We start from the raw sequence: 15,256 nt of genomic DNA on the forward strand, positions 1-15,256 counted from the left end.
TAGTCCCAAGGTCATGACCCATGCAAGGACCAACTTCACAGGGTCACTGCTGCATGCACACTAACACACACATACCTATTAGGACTATGACACACTCAGGGGAAAAGTGCAGACTCTCACAAGAGCCCAGGGACCCCACCCTCCACTTTCTGCCAGCAGAGAGAATGACATTTCATGTCCCAACTGATAATGCTATGTATGTCCAACAGCACACCGGAACACATGGAAAACAACAGATGTCACTGCTGGGGATGCCAGGAAATCAGGGGGGGCGGGAACACCTAATAAAAACTCAGTCTGACAGAGCACAGCATGGAAGGAATTAGTCTGATAAAACTGAAACCAGTTATTTTCACATTAAAGAAATGTCCTTTTCCTTGGTACATATTACTAATGATAATATGTAATGATGGGTCTGTTTTTATGTCAATAAATGGTGCTAAATTCAAAAGGAAAATAATGAAGTGGAAAAGACATCCATATTAAAAAGGTATTCCTCAAAAGAATGAAATTTTGAAGGCATACTATTTATATGGCAAATAAATAGTACATACTACCCCAACTGGATAGAATCAATCTTTTATTCTCATTTATCTCTGAATTTTTAATAATTTGGGTGGTACACTTGCAGGTGAAAGAGTCTATACACTCTAGAAATTTGTTTTTGTTTCATTCTGAGCCACTGACCACAGGACTCATTCTCTGACTAGCTGTTCTTGTCTTTTTGAGATGTGATGCATACTTTCCTAAAAGAGGTTATGCTGTACAGTCCCAGAAAACCAAGGGCTGAATGTTCTTTCTGATACGTGTATGGTAACACACAATAAAGGGATGGAGAGAAGAATAGAAGTTCACTGGATCAGACGAAAGGGAATGAAAGGAAGGGAGGGAGGATGGGAATAGGAAAGACAGTGGAATGGATCAGACATAACTTTCCTATGTTCATACATGAACATAGGAAATGAACTTTCCTATGTATGAACTTTCCTATGTTCATACATAACTTTCCTATGTTCATACATAGTTACACGACAAGTGTAACTCCACATCATGTACAACCACAAGAATGGGAAGTTATACTCCATGTATGTATATATCAAGATACACTCTACTGTCATGTACAGCTAAAATGAACAAATAAAAATTAAAAAATAAATTTTAAAAGATTAGGAAAAAAAGAAGTTACACTGTAGACTAAAATATCAAAAACATTTAAAAAGTACAACTAGGAATGGCTCCCTAGAATTATCCAGTATATTTAGTGTTCTAGGTAAAGCTTTCTGTACCCCAAAGGGTTGAGTTCAAGTCAAGGCCAATTTTAGGTCCTGTTTCTCATTAGCAACAACACTAAATTAGTCATCCTTACACATCAAGGCTGAACCTGATGATGCTTTAAGTTTCATCTTCAGTCAGGCTACAGAATGAAACACCTGAAGCAATTCAGGCCAGTAGAAGGAGCATAAGACTATTAATCATAAGATTAGAGTATCGGACTTGGAACTACCCTGTAACTCAGCTTTGATAATTTACGTCTCCTCTTCTATGCCTCAGTCTCAGGTAGTTAAACAGGAAGCAAATAACTTGCTTTGACAGTTCATTAGATGAATACAGAGCACCATGAAGTGCTCGAACAAACAGAGCCAGAAATGCATCCTGCATTCTGTACTCTAACATAAACAGTATAATAATTTGGAATAGAAGTGCCTATGGAAACAGATAAATGTTTCCTTTCTCAATGTCAGAGGTATTAAAATCACTTAGTAATTATACTTGAGTTACTATGAAAAAATCAGATATATAACACTAGGTATTTGTCTCAGGAGGTGACTCACAAACTCTGTTTTGGCTGCCATGAAACTACTGTAGATATGTCTGGACATGCAGCTCTCTGCTGCTCCCCTAAGAATATTCTATCCTAAGAACCATGTTGGTTTGCTTCACTCCACTACAGGAGATTGCTAATGCTGTAAAACACCTGATGGTGTACTATTTAGTCCTCCAAATTGCAACAGGTTCTAAAAATGAAGAAATAACCTACAAAATGAAACCTCATGTGGAGAAAATCACGCTTAATCACAAAGGCAGGTGGTGCCACTCCACCCATAACCAGAATTCTCACAAGAGAGGGAGCACCCCACTGACTCACTCACTCTTTGGCAGATATTCAGCATCACTTTCATTCCCACTGGTTTCACCTGAAAAGAGAGGAAGAGTCTGAATTTGCATTGTACAATAGTAGGAAGTACATAAGAATGAGAACAATATAAAATCTCCTAGAGACCTGGATTTAGGAATAAGGATGTTGAGCCTTTCTTCAAACCACTTAGTTATGTCACGTTAGGGCAGTTGTCTAAAGAGAAACAGTAAAGCTGGGTTTAGTGGTGCCCACCTGTAATCCCAGCAACTGGGGAGGCTAAGATAAGAGGATCAGAAGTTCAAAGTCAGCCTCAGCAACTTAGTGAAACCCTGTCTCAAAATTTAAAATTTAAAAAAGGACTGGGGATGTAGCTCTGTGGCAAAGTGCCTGGGTTCAAATCTCAGTACCAAAAAAAGAAAGAAAGAAAGAGAAAGAGAGAATACAGTGGAGAATATAGTAGTTCCTCCTTATCTGCAGGGGATATGTTCCAAGTTCCCCCAGAGGATGTCTGAAACTGTGGATAGTATTGAATCCTATATATTGTTTTTTTTCCTTGTACATATATACCTATGAGAAAATTTAATTTATAAATTAGGCATAGTAAGAAATTAACATAACTAATATCACAAGGAGATCATTTAAACTTCCTGTGATGACGTAAGATGATACAATGTCTATGTGATGAGATGAAGTGCGGTGAATGAGGTAGGCACTGTGATGTATCATTAGACTACCACGTAAGGATTACTTAACATAACCACTGTGATACAAGGACAGTTGATCTGATAACCCAGAGGCTACTAATTGACTAACAGATGGGTAGTGTACCCAGAGTAGGGAGCTGGACAAACGGATGATTCACCTTGTGGGCCTGTAGGAGACGGACAGCTTGAGATTTCACCAGCTACTCAGAATGGTGCTCAATTTAAAACTCGTGAATATTTTTTTCCTAGAATTTTCCATTTAATATTTTCAAACCTCAATTGACCAATGATAAGTGAAGCTGTAGAAAGTGACCCACAGATAAGAAGGGAATATCTTAAAAGGCTCAGAGAAGAAACTGCTCTATTATATCTTCCCATATTTTGTCTCACTCCTCTGCTCCCCTCCTATGTCTAATTCTGGGCACTGACCACCTTTCTGACCAGTTTTTCATCGTTATGGTGTTGATGGTGTTGGTGGTTTTTTGGTGGTAGGTGTGCTTTACATTAAGCCCCATCCTCAGCTCTTTTATTTTTTATTTTGAGACAGGATCTCCCTAAGTGGCTTAGGTCTTGCTAAATTGCTGAGGCTGGCCTCAAAACTTGTGATCCTCCTGAATTACTGGATTTACAGGCTTTTGCTACCTCACTTGGCCTTTCTGACTAGTTTTAAGAAGTTTAGTTCAGAGTGGATTCTATTTTCACATTCAAACCCTTGTTTGTACATCACAGATGAAGTATTGAAGGGAGGACAATACTATGCTGCCTAAACAAAAAAAAAAAAAAAAAAAAAAAAAAAAAACCCAATCAATTATGAATTTAGAATAACAAGAAAATGTGTGAGAGTTCTGAGAGATTGCCAAGTATGTTTATGAAGTAATATTCTACCTTTTCTATGATGCCTCTAACAACTTCTAGCCCATATAGATCTTTCCTTTACTCAATTCTTACAGTTCTCATCCTGCTTTGAACTATTCTTATTTTTCCCAATCACATATTATGTATTTTGAGGATAAGGAACTATGCTGCTTTCACAAGAAGTGTTTTTTGGTTTTTTGGTTTAGTTTTTCCTTCCTCTCTCCCTCCCTCCCCTCTTTCTCTCTCTCTCCCTCTCTCTCTTTTCCTTTCTTTCTTTTTACCAAGGATTGAACCCAGGGGTGTTTAACCACTCAGTCACATTCCCCAGCCCTTTTATATAATTTAAAAAAAAATTTTTTTTTCTTTTTTTTTTTAATTTTGAGACAGGATCTCCCTAAGTTGCTTAGGGCCTTGCTAAATTTCTGAGGCTGGCTTGGAATCTGTGATCCTCCTGCCTCAGACTCCTGAGATCCTGGGATTATAGGTGTAGTTTTGTTTAGTTTCTGGTTTTTGTTTTTTTTTTTTTTCTCTAGTGCTGGAATTGAATGCAAGACTTCACGCATGCTAAGCATGAGGTCTACCACTGAGCTACATCCCCAGCAAACAAGGCAGTGTTTTGTACCACAATTCAAGGCACACAGACAACTTACCAAAGGGAGGGGGGAAAATGTTTAAAAGGGCTGGGGATGTAGCTCAGTGGTACAGCACTTGCCTTGTATATGTGAGCCCTTGGTTTGATTCCCAAACTTGCAGGGGGTTGGGCTGGGGGAATGAAAATATTTCTAGATTAAGTTTGAAAAGCTAAAGCAAAATAAGAAAAATGCAAAGAAAGGGAAAATCTTTAAATGCATTAGGGAAAACGAAGCTTAGGAATCAGAAAAGAAAATATATGCAAGTTTGAGTATATAAAATTGTAAAACTTCTACGTAATAAAAAACTCATTCGTAAACTTGAAAGTTGAGCAATCAACTGAAAAAATATTTATTAGCAGCGCAAATATAAAGCTAAGTTGTTACAAATCAAGAAGAAAAAGAATGCACAACAGAAAAAAGACAAAGGATAGGAATGGGTAATTTATAGAAAAAGATTTATGAACAATTGATAAACAAGAAAACTGCCCAAATTTGAAATGAAAAAAAGTAAATTAAAACAATAACTAAAACACAAAATTTCAAGCATTTTATTAATCAAAAAAGTGAAATTTTTACTTAATCAACTTAAACAGTTTTGGTGAAGATTATGGGAAAAGAGGCATATTCAAACACCATTCACAAAAACATAAGACATTACAATTTGTGTGACAATCTAGCAACAGCTATAAAAATTTTAGATCCATATGGTTCTTTGACCTAGTAAGTCCACTACTAGGAACTTATTTTAAGATATATTCCTACAAATATACAGAAGTATAAGGAAAAGGATGCACATTGCAAATAGTGTTTGAAAACACACACATATATTAAGTATTTATATTAAGTAAAATGTTAGAAACAACCAAAATATATACCAATTAGATAAAACTTTTTCTTTTTTTCATGATGCTGGATATCAAACTGAGGGCCTCACAGAGTTATAACCCCAGCCCCAGTAAAATTATTTTCTATCTATACAGTAAAATACAGTACAACTATGAGGATCTCTGTGTTGATACTGAAAGAGCTCTGGAATACACTAACTTTTTGAAAAAAGAAAGGCATCACTCAGTTGGTAGAGTGCTTGCCTTGCAAGTACAAGGCCCTGGGTTCATTCCCAGGTACTGCGGGGCGGGGGGTGGGGGGGAGGAAGGCATACAAAGTCTGAACACTGTAAGACTATTTGTGCAGAAAAGGTATTTGTATCCTTAGCACCAGGTAGCTCTTAGGAGCTTATAACGTTTCTCAAAAGAAAGAAGGGAGAGGGAGATAAGGCAACACAGCTGGAAAAGATTTTACAAGAGATCATTTAAGTGGATTCAATATACTGATGTCTGTGGGCTTGGCTGACGTCATTCCAAAGCAGAGAGCGAAGGTTAAGGGGATTATAAGCTGATAGGGAAATCTATATCAAAATCTGTAGGGATCAAAAAAGTACCAGGCTTTCCCTTTATATCTGTGACTTTGACACACAAAATTACAATGACAGAATTGAAGAAAGGCAATAAGTCATTTTGTAACACTAGAAAATTGAATGTTAAGAAATGTTTAGGTTGAAATGTATTGAGTAAACCCTAGCATGTACTGACAGAGTAGGCATAGGTAATTACCTATTTCTATAGGCATTGTTCACACGCAGACAAAAGATTAAGGAGGAAAATGAAAATTTGAGAACTGTGACGATGAAGCCAGGGGATCCTCAGGTGTGAGAAAAACTCCTCCAGTCCCCTGAAGGAGCTGGAGTTGGTCACAGATGCTGGGTAAATACCTTTTTTTCCCTAAACTATACAAAGGCAAAACAAACTTTTAGGGAAGGGTTATAATGTAGGGACTGCTCTTTTTTATTTTTATTTTTTGATGCTAGAAGTTGTAAAGTCAGGCTACCGAATAATTTATTTCTTCTTTTTAACAATGATATAGACTGAAAAAAAAAAAAAAAAAAAGATTTGACTCTTCAAATTTTTCTTAAGCTAGGCTTGGAGGCACACATCCATAGTTCCAGCTACTTTGGGAGGTGAGACAGGAAGGTCACTTGAGCCCTGAAGTTTGAGGCCAGACTGAAATGAATCCCCCATCTGAAAACAAAATTTGTCTTAGAGTAAATTTATTAAACTCCTAATCCATAGGGATAAAGCACACAAATAAAATAAGGGAAAATGATAATGTTTTATAAGCACTCGGACTGGCCCCTAGGTTCTTGATATTTTCCACAATTTGCAATTTATAATTTATTTCTTTATTTATAAAAGAGGAACAATAATATGTACAACAGGGTTATTTAGAAAACTAAAAATGCATGGGAAGAGATTCAATACCATATCTGGTCTGGCAAGAATTTTTATTTTGTACATCTAGTTCTGAATTAAATAAAAAAATCTTTGATAATATTCTTATTGAGAATAATGAAATACATGGAGAAGAGGTAGTCAAACTGCTAAAAGTCAAGGTTTATAAACAAAATTTGAGAGTAACTTTTGGTAATAGAAAAGGATTAGAGTTTGTGGAGCGGTGGTTCTTGATTCAAATCTATGCTTCCTTCTCTGGCTCTGCTTCTTTGTAAAATTAAGATGGATAGTCCCCAACACCTAACGTTGAGGGTAAAGTCTGTAAAGAAACTATTACCTCATCCCATAAATGGTAACTATTATTAAAAAGCAACCAAAATTATTTCTTCCCCAGAGAAGACTGAAACATGTTTTAATAAATGCCTTTGAAAATATAAAAAAATCACATTAAAAATGGTAACCAGTTGATTTTGGTTTTTTGTAGGGTTTTTTTTGGGGTGGGGGGCAGAACCAGGGATTGAATTCAGGGGTACTCCACCACTGAGCCATATCCCCAGCCCTATTTTGTATTTTATTTAGAGACAGGGTTTCACTGAGTTGCTTAGTGCCTTGCCGTTGCTGAGGCTGGCTTTGAACTTGTGATCTTCCTGTCTCAGCCTCCTGAGCTGCTGGGATTACAGGTGTGTAATCCCATGCCCGGTTCAAAGTTCTTAATGAAGGCAACATAAGTCTTATCTAGGCATTTGCAGGATAAAACTACTGAATTTATGCAAAGACTACAAAGTCAGTTTCACATACATTCAATCTATATATACACAATGTTTTCATTTCTGTATTGGTTCTGTATTGATAAGTGACTACAAGTCAAAGTCTACAAAATAATTATTTCAAACTGCCTGTGAAAGTTACATTGCTCTAAGATTTTTTTTTCTCATTTATTTATTCACACAACACTTACTGCTTGGCGCAGAATTAAATAGAAGGGATTTGAAAAAACTGTCCCTTATTCTAAAGAAGTTTATAATTAAGTTGGATATAAAGGAAAGTAAACCAAAAATCATAATACACATCAAACATTAAATCATATAATGATTCTTCCCTCTTACACTGACAGCTACAGATAGCTGAAACAAATATAATTCTTACCTTTCGAAGGAGGTATATCCTTTCCAGTGTAAGGGTGTAACTTTACCCTCTTCTTCCCTCTCTTAGATTCAAATATGTCATCTATTTTCAATACAAACTTAAAAAAAAAAAAAAAAGATTAGAAAAACACAAGTTAAAACTAACACGGCGCTGGGGTTGCGGCTCACTTGTAAAGCACTTGCCTGGCATGTGTGAGGCACTGGGTTTGATCCTCAGCACCACATAAAAAAATAAATTAAAAATACAGGTACTGTGTCCATCTACAACTAAAAAATATTTTTGAAAAAGCTAACACCTATGAGGTTTGCATATTAATTATCAGTGATTCTCATTTAGAGGAAGATCCATTTTATAAATAAACACCTTAACATTTTCCAATTTTGAATCTAAAATGATCTTCAGTTAGATGATACACTATTCTAAAACCAAGTCCATATATCAGTCAAGGAAGTAGAAGGGGACATCTCCTTTCCAGAAGAGCCCAGCACAGGCCTCTTGAGGAAGATTCCTTGAAATCACACCTAGAGAGTTTTCGTCAAAGGTACTCTTTGCTACTGGGAGTATTAACATTACAATTTATTTTAGAAATGTGTCATAAGAATTGAGAGACTCTCAAATAACGTTTTAAATTTGTTATATAACTGCTTCTCTCTATTTAATATGTATTAGTAAGAATTCTTTTTTGTGTGTGGTGTGCTGGAGATTGAACCCAGGGCCTTGTGCAAGCTAGGTATGTGGTCTATCACTATGCTACATCACCAGCTAATCAGAACTCCTTCTTTGCTGCTGGGAAAGGGGATGGGGGTGTGGGGGGAGGGAGAGAGAGGGGGGGAGAGAGAGAGAGAGAGAGAGAGAGAGAGACATACTTGGGTTTAAAAAAAAAAAAAGAATGAAAGTCAATCAACAGACACTTAAACTGAGGCATTGATTAGTTCACAAACTGATTATATTCCAAACGTTTAAGTACTAATCTTGATTTAATATTTTTAATGCCTAGAATTTCAATTATTAAGAACATTAGATGATAGTTACAAAGTGTTTGAGAAAAATGCTCTACTTTCCCCTTTGTCTTTGTTTCTCCAGCAATTCTGGCAATTAAAAGGCAGTGAATCAATCCAGCGCAAAGAAAAAAATATGAGAAACATGTGCTTCCAATGTGCAGATTATTCCCACATTTCCAGATGAGTTGCTTCTCTTAAAAGATTTTTATAGCTGCTGTTCAAGTGAAAAATCGCCTGTTTTTAAATAATACTATTACAAAATATAAGAGAAGCCAAAATAAAAAGATATCATTACAGGTTCCAGCAAAGATGTATGGGAGTAAACATGTTTTGGGGACATACCGAGACCAAAAATGCCATAATTAATAGTGTGCATACAAAAAGTATAATCTAAAATATACTCAAATATTACAGAGGAAAGGAAGCTAGTGTTCTAGAAATATGAGATAAAGGAATAAATTAAATTTTGGTTATAAACTAGTAACAGGCACCTAAATTTGCCTTCTGGTTGCAGGATATACTGAAGAATATTCTAAGAAATGATAGAAACCATGCTACTGTACACACTTGACACAAACAATATCTAGCAAACAGATCTGCAGGGCCCCCACAGCAGGGAAAGGAAGGAAGGGTGGGGAAGAGGCAGAGGGACTAGATCAGTGATTTTCAAACTGTGAAAGCAGTTTGCTTTCCAGGGATAGCAGGAGTCATCAGAGGGGAAATAAATGAAAACAGCTTTTCTCATGGAATGCTGTTCCTGAAGATATTCCAAAACCAAACTGCCTATGTGACATCCTAAAAGGATTTAATTCAAGGAAGGTCACAGGTAGAATACGAATAGCCTATTTTGGCCTAACAGTCAAGAATTCATCACCATTTTTTTTTCTCCCCATTTCTCCAAAAACCTCAGAAAAATTCTAGTGAAGGAAGAGTTGGATCATATCAGCCATCAACAGACAGAGAATAGGCTTTGAGTACTTGAGATTTGCAGTACATAAAATGCTGAGAAATGAAATTGAAAGCAATGCAAAATCTTCTGTGGTGTCATTTAACTCTACACTACACAATCACTACCAAGATTTAGGGATCGTAACTACAGTCCCTTAGGTGTTTATATTCTTTCCCTTATGAACCATGTTCTGTTGTTTCTGGGCCATGTGGGAGGCTGCTTTGTTGTTCCAGCATGATCTACCAGGGGAGAGAGCTACTGCAGGATGTCTGGCAGTTCCTTAAACTTCTGATTTTTAAAGATTCAGGAAGGCAGGAAACAGATCAGAAGAATTAAAGTAATTGCAGAACAGAGTATTTCCCAAGGAACCAATCTGCAGTCACTAAGCCAAGAAACAGCTGTGACTTGTTTAAAATCAGGTAAAAAAACTGTGTGCCAAATGAATACATGCAGCTAATTCAGACTGGATTAAGGAAAGGAATAATATTTAAATGATCTGAGTCTTCATTAGTGAATATTATCTGCATAGAATTTGGTCAATCCTGAAAACACCTTGAATGATTGAATGAAGTAACATAAGAGAATTTAAAAATATATTCCTGTAATCTCTTATGTGTCTCTTCTAAAAGAAAATGTCTACAAGTAAATTTTATATGGGATGCAATAGCTTGAGCTAAGATGATGTATAGACTTAATTGCCTTTTCTCCTTTAAGGGAGAAGTAAGTCATTTAGTCAGTATGACTGCTGACAATTTTTAGTCCCAAGTAACCATTCAATTTCTTTTGTTTTCCTTCTATGAATGGAAATTTTTGTCCCAAATGATGGCATAGCTTCCCATTACTGAAAAATTGGTAAATTCAGGCACAAAACTGAACTAACTTTAGCATATGAGTGAGGGCAACACTGAAACCAGCTTGATAGAACATCCTTTGGTAAGAAATTCTGGTGCTTCCTTGAAACAAGGAGCTGACTTTAACTAGAGCTAAAGTAATTGAAGGAAGCCCTCCATGTAATTTGGGTTTTCAAAATCCATAGGGAAACCCTGGTAAAAGTCACTCATGCATTTTTCTTGCATGAGCAAAAAGTCTAAAACTTATTTATTCTCATTTATGGAATGTCAAAGTAAGATATGAAGAAGGGGTATACTGGAGCCCTCACCCTTGGAAGATTTCTCCTTTTCCTGTTAGCAACTTCTCCAGCTCGGAAAAGTTTCCATTCAGTTAAAGTGACAGGCAAAGTGGTATCCTTTGTGAGCTTTGATCGTAAATAAGCTTGGGAGTTCTTCAGCTCCATAGTCTTTCGGTGAAGGAATTGTGGCTTGGGAGGAAGCTGAAAAAGGAGAAGATGTACTGGTAAAGATAAGATCATCTGGGTAATGCCTATGTTTTCATGCAAAGGCAAAGCTATCCCCAAAACGTATATATCTTCCCTCTAAAATAAGGACAACATAATTTCTTCCTCATTACTGGCAAAATGGTTTCTCAGGTTTCTAATCCAGTATTTCTCCTATTCCACTGTAAGCAAATTTCCAGAAAACAACAGCTTTTAGTTTTCATTAACTCAAGTCATGGGGTCTCAAATGCTTTCAGGCATCACACAGTTAATTTAGGTCACAGGCCAATGTGAGATTAATAGGGAGTTGTTAGAAACAACAATGAGCTGAAAAGTTTGTAAATGTATTCATATTCTTGTTGGGTTTTGCTTTGGGTTTTTTGTTTGTTTGTTTGTTTCCTTTGGTACTAGGGTTTGAACCTAGAGATGCTCTACCACTGAGCTATATCCCCAGTCCTTTTTATTTTTTTTTTTAATTTTGAGACAGGGTTTGGCTAAATTGTTGAGGCTGGCCTCAAACTCGCGATCCCCCTGCCGCAGCCTCTTGAGTAGCTGGGATTACAGATGTGCGCCACCATACCAGCATATTCAATTTTTTTGAAGGGCTAAAACAGTAACAAACAAACCAAGAAGGCAAAGGGAAAAAAAAAAAAAAACAAAACACCTGTATACTTCTGGAAAAAACAAACAAAACAAAACAAAACAAAACAAAACAAAAAAAGACTACCACCACCAACAAAATAATCTATCAGTGCCTCTTAGTTTTTTGACTCCAGTTAAACCATCTTAACTTTTCTGTACAGATTCTAAATGAGAGTCTAATGTTTTCTGTGATTCTCTACTTGTACCTTGGGTGCTCTGAAAGCACTTTTAGTGGGTGGTAGTTTCCATGCTGAAGGGGATCTCCACATGGGTAAAGGATGCACTGGTATATCTTCATATGGGTTTTCTTTGGTGGGATCTTGAAAAATAATGAAAAAAATTTCTTAGAAGAACATAATTAAGCAGAAACACAGTGACTGCAGCTAGAAAAAGAAAATACAAATAAAAGAGACGCAGTCTCAAGATCAATGGCATTTTAGTTTATAAACCACTTGTGTGGGTGTTCAACCAAACTAAAAGAATTCTCAAAATACTATACTATAAATATTTATTTCTGAACTGAACAGTTCATTACACTAGATGTAAAACTCATTCAAGAATAAAACAATTTATACACTAAAGGTTTCCATATTACAAAGACAAACCCAGAATGAGGTATGTTGGATTGTAAAAGAAAATATCATCCTACAATTAAGGGCATCACCAAATACATGCTTATTAAATTTAATTGCAAAGTTGTGGACACCTACATATGATATCCTCATAGATATTATCCTCAGACTGTGTGTAATAAAGTGCTGGACCAGAATTTCTTCCAAGTTCTTCATGAATCTTCTGTGAGTTCCGATTTCGAAAGTGCTGAATATCCTCAAATTCAAAGGATTTCCTTAAGGAAGGAGATATATTTTAAAGTCATATCTTTCAAAACTCTTATCTTCTTTAAGCTGGCACAGGTAGGCAGAAATTGATAAGTAAAGAATTTGTGTACAAAATTACAAAGGTGTTTTTTTTCAGAGATCTAAGAATAATAAACTAGGCTGGTGCCCTCTGCACATGAGAAAATTGGAGGATTTTAACCAATCACATTCATGATCTCCTTTAGGTTCTTTTATTAAGTTCACTCCCTAATTAAATGTGGGGCTAAGGCTAGCACACCCTAAATGAAGTACAAGAGTGCATTTGCTTCCCTACAATTCTTTTGTGGCCTCCACACCCCCACCCTTTTTTTTTTTTTTTGCTGTACTAGAAATCTAACCAAGGGCTTCCTGCACTACCACTGAGCTATACCTACTATCCTCCCTACAAATTCTCTCTCTCACTCTCTCTTCGGCAGTACTAGGAAGTTTAACGTAGGGCCTCATACATGCTAGTCAAGTGCTTTACCACTGAGCTATACCCTCAGAGCTTTTTAATTTTATTTTGGGATAGGGTCTTGCTAAATTGTCCAGGCTGGCCTCTAACTTACGATCCTCCTGCCTCAGCCTTCTGAGTGGCTGCAATTACAGGCATATGCCACCTAACCCTACAAATTCTTTTTTTTTTTTTTTTTGCGGTGCTGGGGATCGAACCCAGGGCTTTGTGTTTGTAAGGCAAGCACTCTACTGACTGAGCTATCTCCCCAGCCCCCCTACAAATTCTTAAAGATACAAATTGGAAGGTTCCCTGATGCTCTTATGTTAGCAGATTGTCTTAGATATTAGCTATATTTCTACTTTTCCCTTTTATTTTCCTTTCATGTTAATCAACACTGTATGTAGAAATGAGTGCTATAACCTAAGCTGGGAAATGAAAATCGGCTTAAAAGGAAAAAGAAGCTCAATAATTCTGTAAGGAAAATACTTACAAATTGTTTTCTATAAGCCAAAAACATACCTTTTAGATCTCCCTCTGATTTTTCCACCGTATTTCTTTGGTTCAGGTTCCTGAGAAGAAGCCAAAGAAGATTCTGCACAAGAATTATTTTCACAGTATTTTTTATCACAGTTTCTTTCTTTACATGGCGTAACACCAGATTCAGATAAATATCTGAATGTCCTACGAGGTTTTGGTAAAGGATTTATAGAAGGTCCACATTCTTGCCCCTCAGGTTCAGAGTAAATATTTTCTAAGCTCTTGGTTATTCCATATGAACTATCCAGAACTCTGAAATTCAGTTCTTTTTCTGAAGAGTCACAATGTTTTAAAGCCAAATTAAAGACTTTGTCTGGGGGAAGTGCTTCTATTTTCTTCCACAATATCTGTGAGGTATAGAAATTTCCTGGAGGTAATGAAGTCTCTGGATCCAAAACAACTTCTTTCCAGTTTTCAATCTGTTTGACCCTAGAACATACCCAATTGGATTCCGATTCATTTTTAAGGTAGCGTGTGTCATCATATTCATGATTCTCACGAATTTCAGCCCCATTTTGATTGTGGCTTTTGGCGTTTTCATTCATATCTAAACCTACATTTTGAAAGGTGGTTAGACCCAACTGTTTGTTTTGACCTTCAGGAATAGGGCTTTTCTTAGGAAGAATTTGTTGGTGACAGTTATTATATCTCACTCCAAAGTCTTTGGGATGCCACTGGGCTGAATTAGCTATACCGTTAGTCCTTCCTTCCCACTGAGAAATCTTTTGTTTTATGTTTTTGCAATGGCTTCTTGACAGTGTCTGAACAGCAGAACGAGAAAAACCAACATCCATGTTCCCAGTTGGGTGCATGACAAGTGATGAATCTTACAAAGCTTCCATTACAAGTAAGTGTGAAACACTGTATTCCTTATACTGTCAAAATCAAGATGATTCCAATATTTTTCTTTCATGTTGCACTTGGAAAAGTCTCTTTAAAAAGAACAATTTTGATCACTGATCTTCACTGAAAATGGCTACAATTCTATCTTGAATATTCCTATTAAGATGAGACAAGAATGTGTTAACACAGTTTTATAATTTCCTGATTTAAACTTCATTAAAACATTGCCCACCTACCTCTAAATAATTCATTTATATAACATATGTAAAAATGTGCCTGTAATTCAGCTTCATGAAGGTATTCCAAATATGGTGACCTAATACTGAGAAAACATTACTTGTGGTATTTCTCAAGTTGATCAATTTTAATAATTGACTGTATTTAATTTCCTGAACTTAAGCAGAATGAGGTTTTATAAGAGATTACACAGAGGTATACAATATTATTTTATAATAAATCAATCCATTATGAAAACTTCTTTTAATGAAAAAGGATGAATGGACTATTATAAAAAGCACACATATACAGAGATACATCAAAGAACCAAAAAGTGTATGTACACATCCAGAGCAAGAGCCAATTAGTTTACAAACACACCAAATAACTAATTTCTTCGCCCTTCCTTACACTGATAGATAATCAGTCCGTCATACGTACTTACCTCAACTTTACCATTAGCAGCACAGGATCCCCTACACACAATGCTAAAGTGAATCCAAGGTGCCCACGAACTATCATTGTCTTAAAATATAATAACCTATTTTGTCACTGACTGAACTTCCCATCTCTGCCACCACACCCTTGAATGAAATCAGCAAAAATACTTACAGTCACTGTCATATTCCTTCCTTGTGTAAAGAGGTTTCACTCAGTCAGGC

General features: G+C 36.3%; 1 protein-coding gene across 4 annotated transcripts in view; it reads right to left on the reverse strand.

The window, feature by feature from the left end:
- The window catches only part of DENND2C (DENN domain containing 2C), a 75,432-nt gene that overhangs the window by 23,642 nt on the left and 36,534 nt on the right, over positions 1–15,256 (reverse strand). For all 4 annotated transcript variants that reach the window (XM_079135263.1, XM_079135262.1, XM_079135261.1 and 1 more), the window contains exons 2-7: positions 13,518–14,534; positions 12,395–12,531; positions 11,891–12,003; positions 10,869–11,039; positions 7,760–7,856; positions 2,151–2,195 (exon numbers count right to left, since the gene is read on the reverse strand). In XM_079135263.1, coding sequence (XP_078991389.1) covers positions 2,151–2,195; positions 7,760–7,856; positions 10,869–11,039; positions 11,891–12,003; positions 12,395–12,531; positions 13,518–14,347 — 1,393 coding nt within the window. In that variant the 5' untranslated portion in view covers positions 14,348–14,534. The remainder of the gene's footprint in view (positions 1–2,150; positions 2,196–7,759; positions 7,857–10,868; positions 11,040–11,890; positions 12,004–12,394; positions 12,532–13,517; positions 14,535–15,256) is intronic.

This window comes from Sciurus vulgaris, assembly GCF_902686455.1.
Source record: "Sciurus vulgaris genome assembly, chromosome: 1".
Classification (NCBI taxonomy): domain Eukaryota; kingdom Metazoa; phylum Chordata; class Mammalia; order Rodentia; family Sciuridae; genus Sciurus; species Sciurus vulgaris.